This window comes from Anastrepha ludens, chromosome 4, assembly GCF_028408465.1.
Source record: "Anastrepha ludens isolate Willacy chromosome 4, idAnaLude1.1, whole genome shotgun sequence".
Classification (NCBI taxonomy): Eukaryota; Metazoa; Arthropoda; class Insecta; order Diptera; family Tephritidae; genus Anastrepha; species Anastrepha ludens.
In genome coordinates, this window is record NC_071500.1 from 122,067,090 (window position 1) to 122,091,840 (window position 24,751).

The window sequence follows — 24,751 nt, forward strand, 5'->3', positions numbered from 1 at the left end:
TTCGGTTTAATTAATCTGGGGTTATAGAGAAATTATACGAGATACTGGGTATAATTTACTTAATGGCTCATTTGACTGCGGGGCACTTTTGAAGTCAAATCGCCATAAGTAATGAAATTTGAGTATTGGGAATGATAAAATACCTGATTTCACTAAGGGTGATGAAATTCGACACTTAATGCGAAAAATTTACATCTGTTATTTTGTGATAGTGATAAATAAATGATTCAAAAGCGGTTTCAATAAATAGTGAAATGGTTCAAAGTGATAAATTCATTTAACTAACTATAATAAATAACAAAATAAATATTTCGAAAAGTATTGAGAATTTAAAGAAAATTAAATTAAGTAATTAAAATCTTATGGCGTTCATTTGGCATTTTTGCATCGGACAGTTTTGACGAAGAAGAGCAGCTCAGTATGTTTTATTTAACAACTTAAAATTTAATAAGATTCAGTATGCATTATGAAATTAAAGTTCGTGGAAATTTTGAAAAAAATTCCTACTTAAAAAAGTTTTTTGAAAATTATTAACTTGGAATATTAGGTTGTTTGAATTAAGGTTCTGGATTAATAAAAAATACTACCCATTTTTTAATGCTTATTTCCAATTTGGTGCAGTAAAATTTGGCATATAAACCTTTTGTTTCAAAAAAAGTTCCAGCATCTAATTGTTTATCCTCTTTGGATATTGAAAATCTTAATAGAGAATTTCTACTCGAATGGATTTTGCAATAGAACAATTTTTTACCGTTATTTCTTGGAGCGTGTTTTGAATATAGATCCAGACTGTAAAAATTAGTCATAATCTTAAATTCCCTGAGTTCCAGTGTGGAACATAGGGCCATAAGGTAGAAACTAGTGGTTTTGCGAAGAAAATTCAGAATTGATATTTGATAAAAATACATATTTTTGAATTTTTTCATGTTTCCGAATGATTTAACAGAAATTTTTTTTATGACTAATAATTTAAAAATTAATATTTTTTTATTTAAAAAAATTCGAAATTATTAATAACGATATCTATTATTTCTTTTGAAGAATAATTGCCATTAAAAGCTGAAATAACAGCCCTGCAATTCTATTACTTTACGAATAACGTAGTTAAAATTTAATTTTTTTTTTTTAATATTTTGCAATACCTGATGATTTTGTTTCTTTCTTTTTTATTAGATCGTTTTATATCTCCAAAAGTATTACTATTTTTATGCTCTAAGGAAATTTTAAATTTTAAATAAAAAAATTTAATTATTTAATTGAAATAAAAATATTGAAAAATAGTTTTAATAAAATTTTAAATAATAAAATAATTAATAAAAAAATAAAATAATGTAAATATTAAAAAATGCAAAAACAAAAAAAGGAAAAAAGTACAAACAAAAGAGAAGAAAAATACAAAAAATTGAAATAATACTCTTTATCATTCATAAAATGCGATGGTATTTTAAATTGCACTCGTCAACACGAATTCTGAGTCCGGTGTAAATTACGACTCACACCATCTCTTTGTCGATTTCAAAGTTGCCTAAGATAGCACACGATGAATTTGGTATTCCTTCAAAAGTGATATGGCTATGAAAAAATGGCGTTGAGTAATAGTCCCAGCTCTGTCAGAATTGGGAGTGACTTCTTCGAGCCATTCGAGGTTACAGACAAGGCACCTTTCGTTCGTGCGATTTTTGTAACCTGATATTGGAGAAAATGATGCGAGCTGCAGAGCAGAACCAAGCTGGCACAATCTTTCATGAGAGCGTGCAATTATTGGCCTTAAAAAGGACTGTGTTAGTTCTGCCTTTTGCAATTTGGATAGGGAAGCCAGGTTAGTGGGTCTGGAGCTGAACTAGAGTGAAACAGAGTAACTTTTGTTGTCACACAAAAATTTAGCGCATTCGTGACTGAGAAATCCCGTCACTCAATGTTAGTAATTATAAATTTTGGAAAAATAGAGGAATTCATCAATTGGCAACCCACATCAACAACGATTAATTTACATTAAAAAAAAAATCAGTTAACATAGCTTGGTAGTGCTGACCATTTACCGTAACGCCAGTTGCTTCTTCATTTCGAAAAAAATAAGGAGCTATGATGCCGCCGGTGCTCTATGAACTTCGCGAACAGATTTAGTTTGTTCAATGTACATTTCCACAATTTGGAAGCGTTGTTTTGGCATTAAACAATTCAAGATGACTTGCCAAACCTTACTGAACAGAAATGTCAACACTGTGTTATGGAGAAGTCAAACCAGAGTTATTGATATCGACACCGCTGATGTGACTAAAAACCACTGGATGTAAGAAATTTTCTAAGGCCCTGCAATTAACTGGATTACTTCCCTGGACAGCAGGGAGCTGTTATAAATTCATCAAGTTGTTAGTTAGATTTGACATGAGCCAAAAGTAGGCAAAACTCATGATAGTTTATGAGATCAATGTTTCTATTATATTAAAAAAAAGCGGGGCTCAGGTGTAGGTAGACTCACGAGTATATCTGTAACGCCTTCCACCAAGCATGTAAGACATTTTGTTCATTCAGAATTATTAAAAAGAAAGTGATGCACAGATGTCATATAAAAGTCTATAAAAAACATAATAACGAAATAATATAGGGTATCAGAGTAGGATAAAGGAAAATATCGGTAGACCAGCTGATTAATTTTTTTGTTTTCGCCGTGTACATTCGGATGCCGGCACGAAAAGGTGTTCCATTCGCACTATCGTTTTATGCTCCTAGTTCCAACTTTGTCGGCTGTGCAACACAGTTCATCCTTATCTTTTTCTTTAGTATTTTCTTTTGTCATGAAATTTCTAATGTGCAAAACGTTGTGGTTGGTCTAATGCCCCCGCCTTTAATGAACGCGCCTTGAAAGTACATTAAATACACAATTTTCTAAAACTTACTTGGACGAGACAAGGAAGAGAGTAACCTTTCAAACCATTGACAAGTATCCGCTGCAGATCGGAAAATAGTTTTAAAGTATAAGAATATAAAAAAATTGGCCACCAGATGTGGGTATGCTGTTCATGTCGTCAGTTGATTCATTAGTTGAACTGGCAATAAAAGGAAGGCTCCGGCAAATTTTCTTTAATTGCAATACATATGAAATCGTTCTATTCGAGAATATTGTTGCTATAAGAGACGCGATGCTGGTATTTTAAGGCATAAAATGTTATTAATTTTAATACAAACGCTCATAGGATTCAACCATAAAGTTTAAATTTTTACTGTTATAGCGGTCAGGAATTAGAGACGAAGGGGACAGTAAGAAGTCGATTTTAATGTTTAATAATATTTTTATTAGTATTTAGTATTGGTATTCTTGGTAATTACACAGTTTATGGGGCATAAGGAAAAACTTTGATTGACGAAAAAAGTCAAGATCCCAAGGATCCCAGGATTAGATATCTGAAGGAGCGAAATGACTTTTTCTCCGTTAAGTTATTAACAAAAAACACTTATAATGTTGCTCTTTTCAATCACTAAATATAAGAAAGTAAATATATAACACTTAGCGGTCAAAATTAGGCTCTGGCGCATATACGTGTCGATTGGTACCCACTTGTCTTTTTTCGAGCAATTTTTCCATGTACCCCATAAAGTTTCTTAAAAAAATGTATATTATTTGTGTCTGGCCGGACAGTGAAAATCAGGACATACAATACATTTGTGGGATTTCTTAGAACAAATTATATATCAAATTAAATGCGGCTAGTTTTTTTATATATAATTAAATACATGCACACAATTATGCCTAACCGTTAAAAGGTATTTTGATTATCGCAGGAATTAAACTGATTTTTTTAACTAAAATTTCGTTTACGAAACAAAGGCGTTTTAAGATTTTGGAATTTTCACATTTGTAGAAAAAAATCTATATATCTTGAAAGCCAGTTAAAAAAGGCGAACCACGCAATTATTCAGTTTTTTCCGATGATAAGTCGGTAGTCAGTACTTATGCCAAAACGGCAGACGCGCCCGAATCGGTAAAGAAAATCAAGGTTTGTTTTCTAAATTTTGTTTTAAAGTTATTTAATACGGGGTACTAAATTATTTTAACCACAAATACTTATGTAGGTTTGCCTTTTGGTCTCTGTTTTTTTGAATTAAAAATTCCAAAACAAAACGGCACCTCTCTTTTGATTTGATTCAAACAATCATTGATGTCCAACCCATGCTCTATGTTTGATAACAACATACTAAAGTCCTCTAATAAAATTTCATTTTACTACTTCTTTCTAGCTTCGACTCCGGCACGCATCCTTCAAGCACTGCTGATTCCATAATCGAGCCGCTCAGGTGAGTAAACGTATTTTAAATATCAATCCTTGCATTTGTGATAATGTTTTTTTTAATGTCTCCATTTACAGGGTTTCACCAATGATACGTGACTTTGTGCAATCAATAGATGATCGGGAATGGCAGACACAACTCTTTGCGTTACTACAGAAACAATCCTACAATCAAGTGGAAGTTGATCTCTTCGAGCTGATGTGCAAAGTGTTGGATCAGAATCTGTTCTCTCAAGTGGATTGGGCAAGAAACACTGTCTTCTTCAAGGACCTTAAGGTGAGAATAATACAAATGTCGCACCTAAGGGATGCGAAACAGCCAAAATCCAAATAAAGAAATGCCAAATTATGGCTTGAAACAAATTATTGTACCATTAAGTGCACAGCTCAAGCGCCACAGCTACGTAATCCACGGTCAATTTGTTGTTGGCATTTTATGCATTAATTTTACGCGCATATTGATGTGCTTACATATACTATATATTCGTATTTATTTTCGTGTATTTCGGTTTTTTTTTTTGTTTTTTGTTTTTTTTTTTTGTTTTTTTGAGTCTGTAATTTTCGTACGCGCGCGCCGTAGCGATTATGTAAACGCACACACAGGTCACAGGCTGATGGCTAGGGGTGATGGCGTTGTAAGGGACGTCAGGCGACAACAAAAAAACAGCAAAAAAAGAAGCTAAAAAAGGCAGTAATAGTGGCAACAGCAACAGCAACAGCAACAGCAACAGCAAAAACAACAACCACACTCAAGTCTGAATTAAGTTTCGATTTCGTTTGCTTGTTCATGTTGGCACTGTTGCTGTTGGCTGCTGCCTTTATAGTTGTTTTTGTTGTTGTTGCTGCTGTTGCTTGTTGCTTGACTCGCTCGCTGACTGACTGATTGCTTGGCTGACCTACTTACCAACCAAAGCTGAACGAAGTGAACTGAACATACACACACACACACACACACACACACACACACACACACAAGTATATGGATTTACTCGTACAACCTAACATTCACACAGTCGTCAGTCAATTCAAGCTCATGACGCAACAACACATTGCACAAAGGTTTTACCAACACAACAGCATTACTGCCCGACTGAGTGTGTGTCTGTTTTAGTATTTTCCTTTTTTTATTTAAATAGTGTTTATGTGTTGGTAAGCGGGCGCGCACATTCATGGACAAACGCAATAAAATGCGGTCGCCGTCGTAGATGCCAGGGATTGCATTGAGGTTGGCGATGAGTTAACTTATACACGCATTGAGTTCGCTTTAGAAAACTTGTTTCCAAGTCAGGAGCCAGCATAAGTCTCCGTCAGTTGGATCATGCTCTCACTGCTCGTGCCATTCATTGCACGTGTTGTAAGCGCGTTGTCACCGCAGTTGCTCGTTGCTCTTCACTACAGTAAGCACTTGAGGTCTCCCTCTGTAAGTGATGTATGCACTAACAGGAAGAGCATTTTTAGACTGTGTTTTTGAGTTTTGAGCTCTTAATTGAGCACACAAAAATCGAATCGATGCTGCGATCTGTGGCTGGTTTTTAACACACTCTGCGCCACATTCATAATCACAAATTATACAGTCTTAAATTAGAAGTTTCGTCCACATTATACAGGGTGGACCATATAGCGTTTGCTTTTTGAACCACCTATTTTTTTGATAATGGTAACACAAATGACATGTCAAATGTGTTCATAATTTACTTAAAGGTTTAACATTTACGAAATAGGATGCTATACGCTTGAACAAAATTGGGAAATATTGAAAACCTGTTTCCAAAGTGGTGAGTCTTTTTCTTCTTCTTTTCTGATTTTCACATCGGTGGCTACGTCAATAAGCAAAATTGTCGGATTTGGGGCTCAGAAAATCCACACGTTACTGTACAGAAGCAAATGCATCCACAACGAGTCACTGTTTGGTGCGGTTTTTGGCCTGGCGGCATCATCGGGTCATTTTTTTTCGAAAATGAGCGAGGAGCCGCGGTTACAGTAAATGGCGAAAGTTACCGTGATATGCTCAACGAGTTGTTTCCAAAAATTGAAGAGGATGACATGGACGACATTTGGTTTCAACAGGACGGTGCAACTCGTCACACTGCCAAAGTTACACTCGAACTTTTGGCTACCGTTTTTGAAAACCGAATAATCAGCCGAAATTCCGATATCAATTGGCCACCTCGGAGCTGTGATTTAAGCCCGTTTGACTATTTTTTGTGGGGAGCCGTTAAGGACAAATGCTGTGCGAACCATCCAGAGACGCCTGATGCTTTAAAACACGAAATCGAAGTTGCCATTCATGAAATTGGAACCCAGACAATCGAAAATGTGCTTAAAAATTGGGTTGATCGAATGGCCTACTGTAAAGCCAGTCGTGGCAGTTATTTGAACGAGATTATTTTTCATTCATAAATGACAATGTTCAATCTTCAAAATAAAAAATAGCTTTCTCAATTTTTTTAATTTTCTTTTTATAAAATTTAGATTTGATACAGTATTTTGGATTCTTTCTGTTTCACACAAAATTATCATACCAGGTTTACTTAAAATACGTTCTTAAGTTGTAAGAATAAGCAGATACGAGGGATACCCTTTTTATTTTGCCCTTCTGCAACACTACGTGGAATGAGCTGTAATTCGATATTTTTATCGAAAAACTTAGTATTTTTTAACATAAACTTAGATATATTTGAAATCCAACGTAGAATCTCTCTTGCCAACTAAGTAGGCAGTTAAGTAGCAAAATCCTCTCTCGACGAACAAAACTAACACTTTACAATGTTCTCATCATGCCCGTCTTATCGTATTGCGCAGAAGCATCGACGATGACAATATCCGATGAGGCGTCACTTGCAGTGTTTGAGAGAAAGATTCTTTGTAAGATTTTTGGTTCTTTGCACGTTAGCGATGGGGAGTAACGCAGGCGATGGTACAATGAGTTGTATGAGCTGTACGCAAACATAGACATAGAGCAGCGAATAAAGATCCAGCGGTTCCGGAGGCTATGTCAAGTACGAATGGAGGCAAACGCTACGGCACTGAAAGTATTCGATACGATATCCGAAGGTGGTAGCAGAGGAAGAGGAAGGCCTATCGCGCCAATTAAGAATAAGAAGATATAGCATTTTCGTTCTTTTTTCATTTTTCGTTGAAAAATTCATCTCGCTCAAAAGATGGAACTAACTCGTGAGAATTTTCGTGCCATGATTTATTACAATTTTCGACGTGTATCATGGAGACGAGGCAATAGTGTATTGATCAACTTACTTCAACCTTTGACGTTGAAGCTCCACACTTAGCCACTGCACAACGGGCCGTCGATCGTTGCGGGATGAATTTCGTGAAAGCTGTCCCGAAAGCGGTTGTTGTGCCAGAAACAATCATGTGGCTTATCGCGTGGTCTCCAGGATGATTTGTATTTAGACAATTGCCCAAAAAAGGGCTCCTGTGGATTGGTGTAAAGAAATGTTGAAAAAATTCAGCTGTGGTGGTTCAAAGAGCCCCTATGACATCGTAACAGGTGACCAATCCTGGGTCCATACATATGAACCGGAAACAAAACAGCAATCGATAGTATGAGTGTTCCAAAGTAAACTTAATTCAGCTAAAGTTATTCGCGGAAGCTTCTTCTCAAAGCAAATGGTTGCCTGTTTTTTCGCATAATCTGGAAAATCTGGTCATGTTGCAACTGTACCTCTAGAAAAAATTGAAATAGGGATACACAACCATTTATTTGTCCAACGTTTTCGGGGAACTAAGGAAAACCAACCGCCTGTAGTTGACCTCGATGATAACACTTACAATTAGTATATCAGCGATATAGCAGGTCTTCTTAAGGCTAATTCAACAACCTCAAAAACTAAGCTGACAATCTTTCCTTGTAATAAGACTCTTATTTGCCTAGCTTTATAATCTCTAAAAATTATAATTATTATTATATTTTTATAATCTCTAAAATTATTAGCTGATATAAATTAACTTGCTTTCATTACTTTCCTTAGGTTGATGACCAAATGAAATTGCTTCAGCATTCGTGGTCCGACATGCTGGTATTAGACCATTTGCATCAGCGAATACACAACGGCCTACCCGATGAAACGCAATTAAATAACGGTCAGGTATTCAATCTGCTCTGGCTAGGCCTGCTTGGTGTACCCCAATTGGCGGACTATTTCAATGAACTCCAAAGTCGTTTGCAAGATCTTAAGTTCGATATGGGGGATTATGTGTGTATGAAATTCCTAATCCTACTCAATCCAGGTAAGGACTATAAATTGTTTCATGTATACCTCGAAATGATAGTTCTTGTTTATTAATTTACAATGATCATTTCAGATGTACGTGGCATTGTGAATAAGAAGACCGTTTTGGAGGGTCAAGAGAATGTGCAAGCAGCGCTCTTGGACTACACGCTCACTTGTTATCCATCAGTGACGGTAAGTTAAGCGCATTTAAGCAACAATAATAAGTACATACAAGTATGTATTTGAAAATATATCCAGTCTCTCTAATGTAAGCGTGACCGAGAAAATTCAAACTTAGAATTCCGCTATAAAAGAATTTAAATGTTTCCAAATAGGCGAATTCTTTTCGCAAAACCCGTTGTTCAATTTGTTAGTTTTGTGAGAAATTTAGAAAGCGTGCGTTGTTTTTACAAAGTGAGTTACGCGTATGAAAAACGATTTGAAGCAGTATTCCTATTTACACACCCTAAAGGCCCAAAAATGTAACGTGCATCTGCTTCAAAATATTTGAGGAAGTCGAAGACGTAATGGTGGCGTAATGGTATATCTAAGTTAAAAACGTTGACGAATTCCTCGGACGAGATCCGAAAAACAAAATAAAGATAATTTATTTGTTTGTGACAAAGTCGAACTTATCGTTGCGTGATGCTGAAGAAATGTTAAGGAAAATTAGTGTTAGTGCGTCTAAAACCACGATTCGAGAACGTTTACGTGCAGAATACCTCAAATTTCGGAGCTCATCGCTACTCTCATTATCACACATTGAGAAAGAACTTGCATGGGCTAAGGCAAATTCAGAATCGCAATATGCACGGACGAATCTTCCTTTTTGGGCAAATAGTTGCATACACCGGTTCTGGTGTACTGCTGATAATCGACGAACTGTTAAACATCCTGTAAAGTTTCATGTTTAAGGTTGCTTCTCCGAAAAAGGATTTGGTCATTTATTTGTGTTTACCGCCAATTTGAGTGCGGTTTTGATGAATAAAATTTACCAAAAAGCATTATTACCGTCGGCTGTGAAGATGTTTGGAAGAACTATCCAACCCTGGACGAGAAGACAACGATCCCAATCTTCGAAGCCCAAAGCGGATAGAGTGGAAACAGCAAAATGAGATGGAAATGTTGGATTGGCCTTCACAGTCGCATGTTGGATACCCTATTCAAAATGTTTGGGCAATAGTTAAGCAAAAACTCAAAGGGAAACAAATATTACTTACTTAATTGGCCGTAACAGCCCGTCACCGAGTTACAGCCTGTCGAATAATGTCTCGCCTTTGTCTTTGTCTTTGCTTTTCGCACACCTTTTCCTTTTTCTTAAGGGGAGCAGCTCCTCCAGACAACGAGTTTTCAATCATTTTTTTCTAAAAACTCTCGTCGATTATCTCAAAATAAATTACATATTAATATTCATGCTTAAATGAAAAAGCACAAATTTTTTTTGAAATAAAAAACAACAAAATGACGGCGCTACTGCTGCTCAAAAGTGCTCCTTTAGTTTGCGCCGTGGAATGTACAGTCTCTTGTAATCAACTGAAATCAACCAGACAAAAATCTTTCATTAAAATAAGTTATTCCGGTTTCACTTACCTTTTTTTTAACGAAAAACTCAAAAAGGAAGGGAAAGAGAAAAAACCTACGCTTTTTTATAAACAAATTGATCAAAACAATATTTTTAGTCAAAATTAATATAGAATTAGACGTACATGCAAAGGCCAATATGCTAAAGAATATCCCTATAAAATTTTAAATTCATATCTTGATTACTTTTTGAGTTATATTCGACAGCGCGGAAAAAACGTATTTCGCGAAAAACGCGATTAAAGTTTTCGTTCTTACAAATTTTTCGTTCGATGCTCATCACTTCACTGACTTTATAGGGACTTTTTTTTCTATTAAGCTTAAAACATTGAAAATATACTCTTTAGATTGTAAATGAATTTTTAAAGCAAAAGAAAAAATAGAAAATTTGAAAGTGTTGGAGGAGCTGTCCTCCTTAAGGCAAAAGAAGCCAGGCCATCTTCACCGCACACGAGTACGTCCTCTTCGCCGTTGAGCGCCAGTTACCGTTTCAAACACTTTCTTCGCCGGAGCAGCTCCTTCCATATGGACAACAAGGAACGACGATGGAAGGCAAATTCGGCTGATTTGGAGTCGATTAAAAATAGTATGACTCGAAGATGGGAAGTCATTATAGGTAATGGTGGTGACTATAGGTTTTATTAAATATGTTGCGTATGCAATAAATATTCCACGCTCATGCAATGCAGTTTGTTAGGATCGAATTAGTTAAATAGTTTCTAAGTTGGCTTCTATTAGACAGACTGTGAAAATAATATGCCTTATCCCTTTTATATTTATTCTAAATCAATGCATTTCAACATTTACGCCTTCACTAATCTCTCTATTTTGCGGCTTAGGATAAATTTCGGAGGTTGCTTAGCATACTGCCTGATATCCATGCGATGGCTTCACGAGGCGAAGACCATCTCTATTCGAAACATTGTGCCGGTAGTGCACCCACGCAGACACTACTAATGGAAATGCTGCATGCTAAAAGAAAAGCATAAATGTAAATGAGCTACGGACGTATGTGCATATATGTATGTGCATATGAGTGAATGTGTATAAAATATGAAAGCGCTTCAAATCGGCAGGAGACGATTTTGGTTTGTTGTCGAATGACGCTGAATAAAATTCAGGGTTGGTTTTTAGATTTAGACAATGAAAAAAACAAAAACAAACAAAAAACAAAAAAAACATGTGGGAAGTAAAAAGTAATTTAGTAGCACATGGATTTTACGTTATCTCCCTTCACACTTGCAATTTAACTGTAAAATGTAAAACATAGAAGGACGAGGACGAGCGAAGATAAGTTTAAGGTTAGGCAGTTTAGGCAGAGCAAAGATAAATATTATATTTTTAAATAATATATATGTATATTGGTATAGCTTAAGCGTTTATTCATATTACTATATTATAAATCTATATATATACATATATATATATGTAATTGTATAATATTATAAGCAAAAAATAGAGAAGCAACACAGCAAACAATGTGTTCGGAAAATATTTAATAATTAAGCATTAAATTAAAACATATACTTACATGTATTAATTTAGGACAAAAACAATAATGTTAAAGCCAACACATATCGCTAGCTCAGAGTGAAAATTTGCCAAGTTCAGTTTTTCACATTTTACCGGAAGGAATAATATTATTTCAGAGGTATTTTCTTCTAAAACAAAATTTCGCATATTCCAAGATAAAACAACTCGAAAATAATCGACTCTCATAAGGTAGATGAAAAGTTTTTATACTCTTTGGGACTTATCACATTTTCGGTGAGGATTTTGGATTTTGCAAAGTTGCTTATCACTGAATAGAAACGAATGGAAATAAAACGGGTAGCTTAATATTTTACGAAACTATGCATTTTTATTTTTCTCGCTTCTGGCATTAAAATACATGATTTTGAAAAAGTGAATTTGCAACTTTTCGAACTGAACTAGCGATATTGAAAATCCAAAACCTAAAGCAAAACAAACGTAATGAAAACAAATAATGGAAATCGCAAGTATGACCTTAGCGGTAAACGAGTGCTGTGAGTGGGTGGATGTGTACTTTTTTTTTATTTTCCTCTAACATCCTTAGAGTGAGTGGAAAGTAATAGTATAAGAAATAAATAAATAATTGGCGCTTACAGTCGGGTAAGTGTTTGGCCGCGCCCTCTCCTCCTATTTGTGGTGGTCGTCTAGATGTTTTCCAGAAATGGAAGCAGTTAAAGTTTTCCGCCAGTTTTTATTATGATTTTTTTCATGCCCGAATTACACTCGGAGGTGGGTTGTCTTTGTCTGCTGGGAAAAGACCGCTGTTAGAAAAAACTTTTTGGATCATTTGATGTTTCATGCACGAGATTTCGAAGTAGCTCATCAACTCATTCGGTCACGGCGGTCTGTAATGATATTGCCCAAGAAAAGTATGAAATCAAATAGCGAGTGATTTGATAAGTAGAATTATTATTAAAAATTATAGTTCACAGCGTCTATGTCCTGTCCTGCCTTTTTTCGTTTCTCTTGCTTATTTGTATTATGTGGAATGTTTTAAACTACATAATATTAAATGTGAAATGAGAAATGGATTTGTATTAGATTGTAAACGAATTTATAATGTTTATGTATTTTTTTTTTTTGTGTTTAAAACAAATAATAACTTCACACTTTGTGAGAAAAAATGTTCTTTGATTAAAAGACTCATTTATTGATTATAATTTTTTATTTTATTTTTTATTTTTTTTTTCTTTTATTTTTTCTTTTTTTTTTCTTTTCCTTTCCTTTGAAATTATACAAATTTTAAAAGCGGAACGAAAAATAAAATTTTGTGAATATCCGTAAAACCTTTACATATGCATTATTCCAAAATAAGAAATTTAAGTGAATTTTCTTGGTTTTTTATATAATGCAATCGTATTAATACAAGACAAATCAATGCTCTTTACGCCATTTGTGAAACAACAACACGCTCACCACAAACTGCAGGGGGAGCCCGGCCAAATATCTAACAAAGCCGAATATCTGTAGGCGCCAATTATATACATCCGTATGTATATAAGGACTACATTATTTTTTTATAAAAATGTGAAAATTGCAATTTCTAAATTGTAATTTATGCTAACAACTTCATATTGATTTTATTGTTGGAATAACATAAAAAATTTGGTGTATGTTCCGCTGCGAAAGAGTTGTGAGTCTACTCTTAGTATAAAAATAATTCATTGAGGAACGTTTCACCAACTATCCTCTAACTTTACAGACCACTTTATAGTGGCGGTAAACGCATTTTAGTTCTCTCAAGCGCTTATTACACTCCCGGCCCGATATATGTATGTCTGTATGTATTTAAAGGCCAGTTGATATTCTCTTTAAAATTTTGTAGCTAACTTTCAAATAAATGACTATAAATTACTCGTGCATTGCCGAGATTTCGTAATTGATACTTTTTCCTTTCACAGATTGCTAAGAAAACGAAAATAGTCACAGCGCAGTTTAGAGTGATGTATAATTTATGATCTCTGTTAGAAAATGGTCCTTTAAAGAAACACAAGGCGCAGAATTTTAGAGCAGCAGGAAACTTACTGAATTTTTATATATTTTTTTGGAAGGCTGCTGCGTTAGTCTTTGACCCTATACAAATTCGCATAGTTCCAGTAGACGTAGACCTTTTTTGTTTTTGTTTCTGTTTTCAATTGAAATTGTTAACAAATAACAAAATTTTGGTAGTCCTGTAACGTTATTTTCCATTAGAACAAACAGTAAACGTCTTGCCGACGCAAGGTATTTAGTAAATGCAAAAGGGTTAAACTGAATTTCCGAATCGAACACGCCCATTCTGATATGCCACCACTCTGCCTCATTAAAGTACGCAGTTTGCTTTATTTTGCCGGCAAGATTTTGACTTGTACAACACAAACTACTGTACACACAGCACTTAAAATGAAAAAAATTAAAAAAAAAAACAAAAAAAAAAAGGAATCATGCAAAATCAACAAATAACGTTGCTGCTTATGGATATGTGTAAATAAAGTTAACTACCTGATTTTTTCGGAATCTATAAATATTAAATATGTAGAAAAAAGCATTAAAGAAACTGTACACAAAACTTTAAAATGTTTAACGAATAAGAAACATCCAAATAAGTAGAGTATAAAAATAATTCTTTGCTAAATTTGTTGGTTGAATGATTAATGTTGAATAGTGTTCTAATGTTATTGATTGTTATAATTAATATAATATGTATATATATGTATGTATGTATGTATGTACTATACATGTATATATAGGTATGTAAAATTAGGCTTTATCAGTTTAAGTATGTACTTGTATATGTAGTTTTTTACTCGCAAATTTAATTTTCATAAAACCGTTTTGTTGTTGTTTTCCTTTTACTATTATTTACTTTTTGTTTTTAAATATACACAAATACAATTTATGCTCTTTTAAGCAATTTTGTGGCTTTTTTTAAATCATTCTACTCTCATTATTGTTAACTTTAAACGTGTGAGCTGTTAGTAGTTTAGGTATACAAATACAGAGAAATAAAAATAAAAAGAAAAAAACACAATAAGCTAGAAACAATTGCATCAATTTGCAATGCTCCTTATTCTGCTGCAGTAAAATAAAAAGAAAATCGAAAACAAAAAACAAAAAAATAGAAAAAATAACTAAAAACCTAACAGTAATTTATTTCAAAGTGTCCTATGCTTTGTTGTTCTAGATGTACTGCACTTATCAAATAAGTGCAACGTATTTCTTACAACATTCACCTGCCTGTATGTATGTATGTACGACTAGTTGAGTACAATTCAAAGTATAAAAAGCATGTATGTGTGTTTGTATGCGTGTATTAGTTTTGAGGTTTATATATATATATATTTTGTTTTTTGGAATTCAATTAGTAACGAATGTTTATTACATGCATACATAAATATGCAAAAACCGAAATCGTGCTGTTTAAATAAAAGTAAAAAATTTAAAAATTTGAAAATTCAAAAATTTACATCTACGAAAAAAAGTTGTTATTAATGTAACAGAGAACACACCCCCACTGCTAAAACTTATTGGCTTAAGTGTAGTTAAATCAGCTATGAAATATATGTAGATATATATATATATACTATTAGTATATGTATTTGTAAAATTAATTAAAGTTAAATGTAAGTGCAGCGCGTACCTTATAATTATATCAAGTGATGAAATTACATATATACATAGATTTTTAGAAGAAGAGAAAAGCGGGCAAAACGCATTGGCAAGTCATTTGTGAGTTTTCGAAAAATTTCAAACTTTTCCACAAAAGATTCAAACATTTTTGCTGCATAGATGCGAATGACTTTCCAATGCGCGCAACTTGCTTTTCTTTGTGAGTGTTCAAAAGCAAAGCAGCAGGTTAGGTATAGCTAATAAGGGAACTGTAAGGGAAGGGAAGAGGTCTACATTGTAAAAATAAGCAAATCTAATGAAAAAATTTACGAATTAAAGAAGAATAAAAATAAAATTTGAAAATGTATGTGAAGTGTTAAGTATAAAAAGTTTTGATGAGGGCAACTCACTAATAGACGAGACGTGCGCGCATATCCGCAAACAAACAACATAACCTACGAGTACATGCACAACTCTAAAGAAAACTGGCCGTCATCTCAGCAACTGACATCATATGTTGTGGGTACTGGATTGATAGGTACTTTATGAAGTTTGCACTTCAACCTCTTTGTAGGTACTATGAAAACTGTGATGTGCACGTACAGTGAACCAGTGAAGCGCTTATTTGTTCTGACCTCTATCGCTTATAACTTGAGAACGGTTCCATTAATTTTCAAAAAGTAAAAGCCAATACAAAGTATTGAATTCAGTCTTTTATTATGTTTATGGAAGTTTTCCGGTAAACAAAACAATAACTTAATTTTACAACTCAAACATAAAGTGCTATTCTACGCAATTCTCTTTCAATGTGCGCCCATAAGTGCATAATGGGATTGAGATCTGAGCTTTGAGAAGGATAGTTCAATAGAATTTTTACACATTGTAAAGCAACCATTGCCTTACAATCAGTAGTTAGGTCGTTGTCCTGCATGAAGGTATAAGTTGTTGGTAACGGTAATTTTTCGACAGTCTTGGGAATATTTTTTTTTGTTTTTTTTTGTCGGGTCAGACTAGCAAGTATAGCACTCAGACAACATTAAGTCCATTTTACTGCACTCGGCTTTCCTTTTTAGTTTTCTTTAAATCTACCAAACCTCCGAAGAAATCTGAGTAGATCTTGTAGTGCCAAAGAGTCAAGGTGGTTGCTTTTTAACACATCAGTGCCAAGGACCTCAAGTCTGATTCGAGCAAAGGCCGGCAAGACGCACAGAAAGTGGCCCGCCGTCTTCTCCTCCTCTTCACATGCTGGGCAGAGTGCACTGTCTGAGATGCCTACCTGTTCCATGTACTTCGCCCATAGAAAGTGGCCCGTCATCAGTCCAACCAACTGCCCGCCGTCCCTTCTGCTTAATGACAGTAGCATCTGTGACAGTTGGTCGGACATGACAGGTATACTCCTTCAATGTTTCTAATATAACTCATTTTAGTCATGGCGCCTCCAATAAAACAAAACGAGTCCACTCAATGTGCGTCCGTCTCAGTCGTCAACCACATTAAACGGATTGAGCGCTGTATCTTTGGTTCTACAGACAAAGCATAGGCCTTCCGAAATGAAAATAATATTGGCTTGTTTGCCTTTTCTTTAGCACCGTTCAACCTTTTACTCGCATTAAAAAGAAGTGGAGTTTTTCTAGAGAAAATTTCTGGTAGTTTGTATATCCACAATTGGCGAGTTTTTAAGTGACTTGGCTTTATTAACTGCAGAAATTTTCGGGTTCTTGTTTATTAAGCGTATAAACGACCAAGAGAAGGGGTCAAATTTAAGTTAATTTTGGAAACTCTTCCAGTACCAATTTTTCCAAGAAAAAAATAGTTTTCATTATACATAATTTTTTCAATATATTAAATACTGTCAATTGAAGTTTTTTTTTTAAATTTCCGCGATTGGACGCACCCTTTTCCTTTTGGAATGGCGCCATAAGTTCTTTTAAATCACTCGACGTTCACTTATTTAACTTCACTATTAAAAATTTGCAATGTCAATGGCAAAACTTGACAAATAAAATTAACTTTTGCAGTTTTGTTATGAAAAAATAACGGAGTACATGTAGTTTACTTAAATGTGCTAAAAAATTGGGGTGCTCCGCTTTTTGTTTGACCTTGAAAAATTATGATATTGCTGTTATTACGTAAATAAATGGAGTTACCGTTAATATTAAAAGAACATTTGTGTATATTGAATAGCAAAAATGAAATATATTCAACGCAAATGATTTTTGAAAAATCTGTGAATTTATTTTTATAAATTAGATTTTTTTGAATATTAGTGTCCCAGTTACTTTTTGGTTCACTGTATGTAGCAGGCGATTTTGTATGATTTCTAAAGGGCCTGCCGGGCATGGTAAGCTCAGCAATTTCAGCAAGTCTGTCAAACAGTGAAATTTCTAAAAGTGCAATTATACTATGCACGTAAATCACTTTCGGAAAGCAACTAAAGGTCACTTGCAGCTGGACTCCATAAGAATATATATATTTATACCGGATTAATAGGGAATTAAAACTTTGAATAATATTTTCTGTATTTTACAACACAAACTGCCACCATTTCGTGGCCAAAGTGACATTGCTGTTCCGATCTGCTGTGCAATGCAGCTGCCAAACCTACCTAGTCCACAAGTTAATGAATCACCGAATAATTGGATAGACTTGTTCCCCAAAAATAGGCAAACTTACCAGTGTAACGTTAGTAAGTTTGAAAGAAGCGTTCCCAATCGTTGCGCTTTTCGACAATTGCCATCGGACTATGCAAGTTTCGTTTTCGTAACTGTTTGTTTAAAAATCGAAAAGAAGCACTTTCGAGCACTTTTCAAGTATTTACAAAGGAGAATTTAAGTTTTCGTTTGGCTGCAAAACGCGCAGAAAAATCGCTTTTCTTGCCATATCTAATGGCACCTCTACATAGAAATGTAACTACCCTGCAGGGGAACGCATTAAAATAAATAAATAATTGGCGCATACACTTCTGTTAGGTGCTTGGCCGAGCTCCTCCTCCTATTTGTGGTGTGCGTGTTGATGTTGTTCCACAAATGGAGGGACCTACAGTTTCAAGGCGACTCCGAACGGCAGATATTTTTATGAGGAGCTTTTTCATGGCAGAAATACACTCGGAGGTTTGCCATTGCCTGCCGAGGGGCGACCGCTATTAGAAAAATGTTTTTATTAATTTTGCTTTCACCGAGATTCGAACCAACGATCTCTCTGTGAATTCCGAATGATAATCACGCACCAACCCATTCGGCTATGGCGGCCGAACGCATTAGAACTGTATTATTGCGCTACTAGCGAGCTTCGTTCGCATTGCTTCTCTTTTCGATGCAAGCAACTGGTGAATATAAAGCGACGATGCCCTTGAAAGTTTCAATTTCCACCTCATGTACCCTCTTTTCGTTTATTCGGCTCTAGTATTGAATTCGTCAGACCAGATATAGTGCTTAATTTTTCAATAGTTCCAAACTAGTATTAAATACCATAAATTACATCTATGAGGAGCAAAACTGTAACTTAGCTCTGAGTGTAAATTGTCACTTTCTGTATCCTTTTTCATTAGTTTGAAACTAGTACTAAACTCTACGTGAAATCGAGCACGGACTCCATTTTTTCGATAATTACCAACCATACTTACTGGTTTGACAAATTATGTCCTTATTACACCCGCGAGTATTATAATTTTATTCACATAACGGTTGCATGTAACAGCATAAAGGAATCCAGACATACTATATACGATAGGAGTATATCAAAATCCTCAAAATGAGGAGACGAGTTTTAGCAATGTCTGTCTGTTTTTCCTCCCGTGCGCATGATAAATGTAAATGAAACTTCGTCCAAGGTAATTTGGAATTGAAATTGGGAAAACTCGGTCAATGCTTACGCCTCCCTACCATATAAGTAATTTTCAACAAAAAAAAACAAAAGAGGTGGAATCTCTATTAGAAATGAAGCAAAATTAGCCCTAGAAAATAAATACGACGCAATTTTTTTTATGTGTTCTTTTTTTGAAAAAAAGGCCAACCTAAATTAAATATTTCCGAAATATGCGCGAGTATATACATATTCGGCCGCCGTAGCCGAATGGGTTGGTGCGTGACTACCATTCGGAATTCACAGAGAGAACGTTGGTTCGAATCACGCTGAAAGACCAAAATTAAGAAAAAGTTTTTTCTAAAGCGGTCGCCCCTCGGCAGGCAATGGCAAACCTCCGAGTGTATTTCTGCCATGAAAAAAGCTCCTCATAAAAATATCTGCCGTTCGGAGTCGGCTTGAAACTTTAGATCCCTCCATTTGTGGAACAACATCAAGACGCACACCACAAATAGGAGGAGGAGCTCGGGCAAACACCCAAAAAGGCTGTACATACATACACAGGGTATATATATATACATAAAGTTCCATCTGAATGTATATTAGTTTTCCTTATTAATTCTTGATAAATGTTTGTACCTCAATTTATAAATTTAATTATTTATATTTTGTTAAAATTCGCATAAAATTAACCCAAAAACACTGCATTATTCTTCAAACCAGTCTCGAACCAGCTGTGAACTGCAGCGCAAGCTGTAGCCGTTACATGAATCCATGGCTATAATGTGCGAGAATTGCGACTGTTTGGTTGTACGTTTTTTACACTGCAACAGGCCCGGAATAGAATTGCAACGAGACAGCGGATAACGGGTTGAACTGTGGTGATCAGCTGACCCACTTCCGTCGAAAAATTCAATCAGTTAAACACAATTTCGATGGGGACGGGAGACGCCATCGGGACGGAACGGTTTTCAGCTGGCATTTTGTGGTTACAATAAAATACACAGGGTTTACCTGCATGGCATTTACATACTGTTTGCTCTGGTTTGTTGCAACAGCATAAAATGTCACCTATAAACTGCCGAAGAAGTCCTTGGTCGAATATAAGTCAAGCTCGTGCCAAATGATGACAAATCGTCCGACATATTTTTGACTAACGATTTTGTACTATCACTTAAATTTCTTACCCAAATCAGCAATAATGCGAGTATATAAGTATTTTTTCACCTTTTTTTCTTTTGAGAATCCATCCGACACTTCTTCGGAGTATCGGCTGAAGCCATTTTCTTTTAGGGTTGTGCAGCCAAAAGGAGTGCGAGCGTGAACCAAATTGAAGTGCAGTTTGCATGTATGTATGTATGTATGTACGCATGTATGATGAATTATATGAAATGCTTGTAAATGTAAAGTAGCAAACAAATCTGTTGCGAAGCAGAAAAATAAGCGATTTAATAATGTTACAATTTAAGCATAACTGTATAAAAAGCTAAGCTAGAAACAAATGAAACATACATATACACTTACGTATATAGTACACATGTATATTTAAAAAAAGAGAGAAACGAACAAGAGAAGAAGATATATATACACTTATAACTAAAAGTAAAAACAAAAATTATAATATAACAAAACAAAAAACTACAAAATAGGCATTGTTGAACACCGTGTAACGAAATGAAAAATGTGAACCTGTTGAAAAAGTGATTTTAAATATAAGTGAAAGCAAAAATCTTTAAAGTTTTAAGTTTTAATTGTTACACTTAAATACAAGTAAATCAAAAAAACAAAAACAAAAAAAAAACGAAGAAAAAACGATCATACACACACATAGTTTATAAATATAACTACTAATTAATTCTGCTGTTATTATTATCATTTTCATCTCAGAGATGTGTTTCAAGCAACAACAACAAAAAATATTAAAACATTTTGTAATAAACTTCTATTACACTCCTGACTCATTAAACTCGCATGACTATGTTTTCTGATTTTTGCTTTGCCTGCGAAAAGACATTTCAAGTATAGCTTCAATGTCCGGTTTTGGCTGCTAGACGATTAAGATTCTTCGATGGCCTGGGGCAGTGCGCCAACCTAAATCTCATCGCTCTTCTCTGGCTGGCTATAGATATCTGCCTATTGGAAGTCTTAAAACGGTATTAAAACGGCGATTTAGTGCTACTTGGGGAGTGCCAGAGTGGTAGAGAACGTAGGTTTAAATCTCGGTGAAACACGAAAATTAAAGAAAAATATTTTTCTAATAGCGGTCGCCCCTCGGCAGGCAATGGCAAGCCCCGAGTGTATTTCTGCCATGAAAAAGCTCCTCATAAAAATATCTGCCGTTCGGAGTCGGCTTAAAACTGTAGGTCCCTTCATTTGTGGAATAACATCAAGACGCACACCACATCGGCCAAATACCCAAAAACGGTGTACGCGCCAATTATATATATATATATATGTATATATAGGAATAAATTTCCGCCCTCGTAAAAGAAGTGTCGCTACTGATACTACTTTTATGTTCGCTCTTGTAATACAAATATGTCTACAATTTTGATTTGAGTGATAAAGATCGCAAAAGGGCACCGATTCGAAATTCGAGGACACTTAACTACAACAATTATTGGATGAAGACGCATGTCGAACCCTTGATGATATGTCTAAAGAGTTGGATGCTGACAAATCAACAGTTTGTAAACGTCTGCACGCGATGGGAATGGTCCAGAAAGAAGGTGCCACAGGGATCTATGTGAAAACGGAATGTCGGTAAACATGACAAACTGATTTTGCTGCATGACAACGCCAGGTCACACGTTGCTAAATCCGTCGAGAAATATTTAGAGAGACTGAATTGGGAAATCTTGCCCCACCCGCCGTATTTCCCGACAGTGTACCTTCGGATTACCATCTGTGCCGATCAATGCAGTCAGCCAATGTTGGAGAGGTGAACCGCTCTTACGAGAGCACCGCAAACTGGCTCAATGAATGGATCAAAAAAAAACTACTCGAATTTTTCGTCAGAGGAGTCTGTATGCTGCCTGAAAGATGGAATAAAGTTGTAGGTTCCAATACCGCATACTTCACATAATATCATTCATTACTTGATTGTTTAAATAATTCTTTACTTTGGCTAAGAAAGGACTGAAACTTATTCCCACACCCAATATAATTAACAATTTGAAAGAATCTAAAGCAGAACAAGTCTATGTACATATATACATAGGGGCGTCTAAGTTCGGGCGAAATTAACTTTTAATAAATGACGATGCACCGAATGCAGAGGGTGGCCAACGTCAGACCGTTAACCGGCTCTCAGTGACTTTGAAATAGTCAGATGATTTGCTTACGCCATGGAGATTGTGACGGCGGTTTGTTTACGAAAAAGCTGAGATCGTGTTAACCCTTTCGCTACATCTTTTTATTGCGCCATCCAAAAAATCCAAATTTTTGTCTGAGTATTTATTTTAGGACCAATAACAATACAAATAAATTTTTATTTTTATTTTTTTTGTTAAGTGCTTTTTTTTTAATGTTGCCATATGGCAACAAATGTATTGTATTGGTTTCAATCGCAAATAAACTTCTTCTGCAATCTAATGCAAGTTAACTCCTTACGAGAAATTTGTTGCCATATGGCAACAATCTTAGTTTTAAAAATTAGCACAGCTTTTAAAGCAGCGAGCGAAAAAATATTTATATGCCAAATGACAGATTGAACAATTATTCTACATACTTTATTCAAAAATTGTTGAAAAAATTTGCCCAAAATGCCTCAAAAATCTAAAAATGCAAAATACAAATTTCAGAGTGAAGTGCTATATGCCAGAAGGCTTTCTTTAAAAATGTTGTATTACGGATATATAATGGGCGGTTATTATTTATTTTATTTCTGTTTAACCATTAAACTTCAATTTTTGAAAATATGTAACAAAAAAGTTGAAACTTTTTACAAGAGAGTGTTGACGGCCTTTTAAAGTTTACTGTTGCCATATGGCAACAATATCGCGAAAGGGTTAACAACGGCTGGCTGTTGCAGTAGCTATTTAAATTAAAAGTTATATAAAAGGCATGTTCAAAATTGCATTGCAATTAATTATGTATAAGTACAATTCAATTTATATTGTTTCATTTCCACATTGAAATAATGCTCGGTGACATGATATAGTAGATTCAGCGTAAAATTGCCGGTCAACAAGGTGTTAAATAATAATTGTATTACATTTTTCGTTTGTACCATTATAAGGGGAGTGGCTATTGTTGTTGTCCAACTTCTCAGATTTTCAAGTCTAACCAACCTTGAGCAAAGGCATCATGTGATGACTACATATACGAGAGTTGCTATTTGTACTATATAGTATTTTTAGCCTTAGACACTTTTAGTATTGTCAGGCTCTATATAACATTTCCGTTGGAAAGTTTGACATATTTTACCATAAACGCACGCACTCACGTTTTAATGTGTGAGCCATATTAATGTTGCTTACGGTAGCTTTAAAAATATATCTCGGTAAAACAAAATTGGACATTTTCGTAGGATTACTTTGTCACTATAAACAACATTTCCTCGTGGTCGACAAATTCTGAAAAAGTCATCCAAAATCAATTGTTGTGTCAAAAAATGTTGACGATTGAGCAAGATCGCCAAAATGATTTAGCAAGATCGTCAAATCACATACTGTGAGATGTGAGAGTATGACGAGCAACAATAAGATTTTGTATGATCACTTTGTGTGATAAAAGGAGTGTTCCTACGAATGCAGCAGAGTATTGGTCATCATGAAGAAAATTTTGAAAAACAATAAAACCGTTGTCAATAACCAACGTTTTTCATTGTTCGTTTTCCATTGTTAGACCAGATATCTAATTGTGCGGTATGAGATATTGACTGATTGCTTTGGCTAAATGAACAGACGCTTATTCTTGCAAAAATATTACTTTGATATTCTTATGAAAATTATTGATGAAATTCTTAAAAATGAGTAGGCATGTACATATCAGCATATTCAGCTGAACTCGAGTTTCTAAACATATTCTCGCTTATGCTCTCTCTCTAAAACTTTCTTGGGAAACTTAATCTTGGCAATACCGATTACTTTAACAGGTGATATGTTTAAAGGCTTAAAGTATAGTTGTGGAGTACATTCAACCATAGGGTGACTCTCAGCGTCCATTTAAAAAATGAAAGAAAAGCTTCAAGAAAACACCAAAAACAAAATCCTGGAGCACCTCGTATAGTATTAGTATGTCTATTACCTATTATTAAATACTAACTGCTTTTTGGAAACTTGTAAAGCTACCCATAAATTATTTCTTTTAATTTAGCATCAGTTGCGGTTTCTTAAGGGATATTTTCATCCAAATCGAGTATTCTTTCACACTCGCAAGTCTTACCGATTTCATAAACAAATACTTTTTTGAAGTCTATCTGAGAAAATATGGTAAAATTTTCCATATTTCGTTGGGAGCAAATTGTTTTCTCAAAATGCGCAATTATAATAAATTTTTTGCACTGAAGCTCTATCGGTGAAATATTTACCACCACGTTTAAGGGGACAGATACACATTTTCCCTAATTTTCATTAAAATTATTTAAAATGAAGAAGTCAATATATTTTTTTCAAAATCGGCATTAAAATAATATAAATTTTTTTTTATTTTAATCATTTAAAATGGCGGATGTACACTCAATTCTTCCATGAGGGTCGCAGCGGCTCTTCTCAATCGGCGGACATT

General features: G+C 34.8%; 1 protein-coding gene across 2 annotated transcripts in view; it reads left to right on the forward strand.

Moving 5' to 3' along the window:
• LOC128860929 (nuclear hormone receptor FTZ-F1) overlaps window positions 1-14,087 on the forward strand; it is a 158,960-nt gene extending 144,873 nt beyond the window's left edge. For both annotated transcript variants that reach the window (XM_054098727.1, XM_054098728.1), the window contains 5 exons: window positions 4,237-4,293; window positions 4,365-4,563; window positions 8,276-8,534; window positions 8,610-8,710; window positions 10,939-14,087. In XM_054098727.1, the coding sequence (XP_053954702.1) occupies window positions 4,237-4,293; window positions 4,365-4,563; window positions 8,276-8,534; window positions 8,610-8,710; window positions 10,939-11,088 (766 nt within the window). In that variant the 3' untranslated portion in view covers window positions 11,089-14,087. The remainder of the gene's footprint in view (window positions 1-4,236; window positions 4,294-4,364; window positions 4,564-8,275; window positions 8,535-8,609; window positions 8,711-10,938) is intronic.
• The last annotated feature ends 10,664 nt before the right edge of the window (window positions 14,088-24,751 follow it).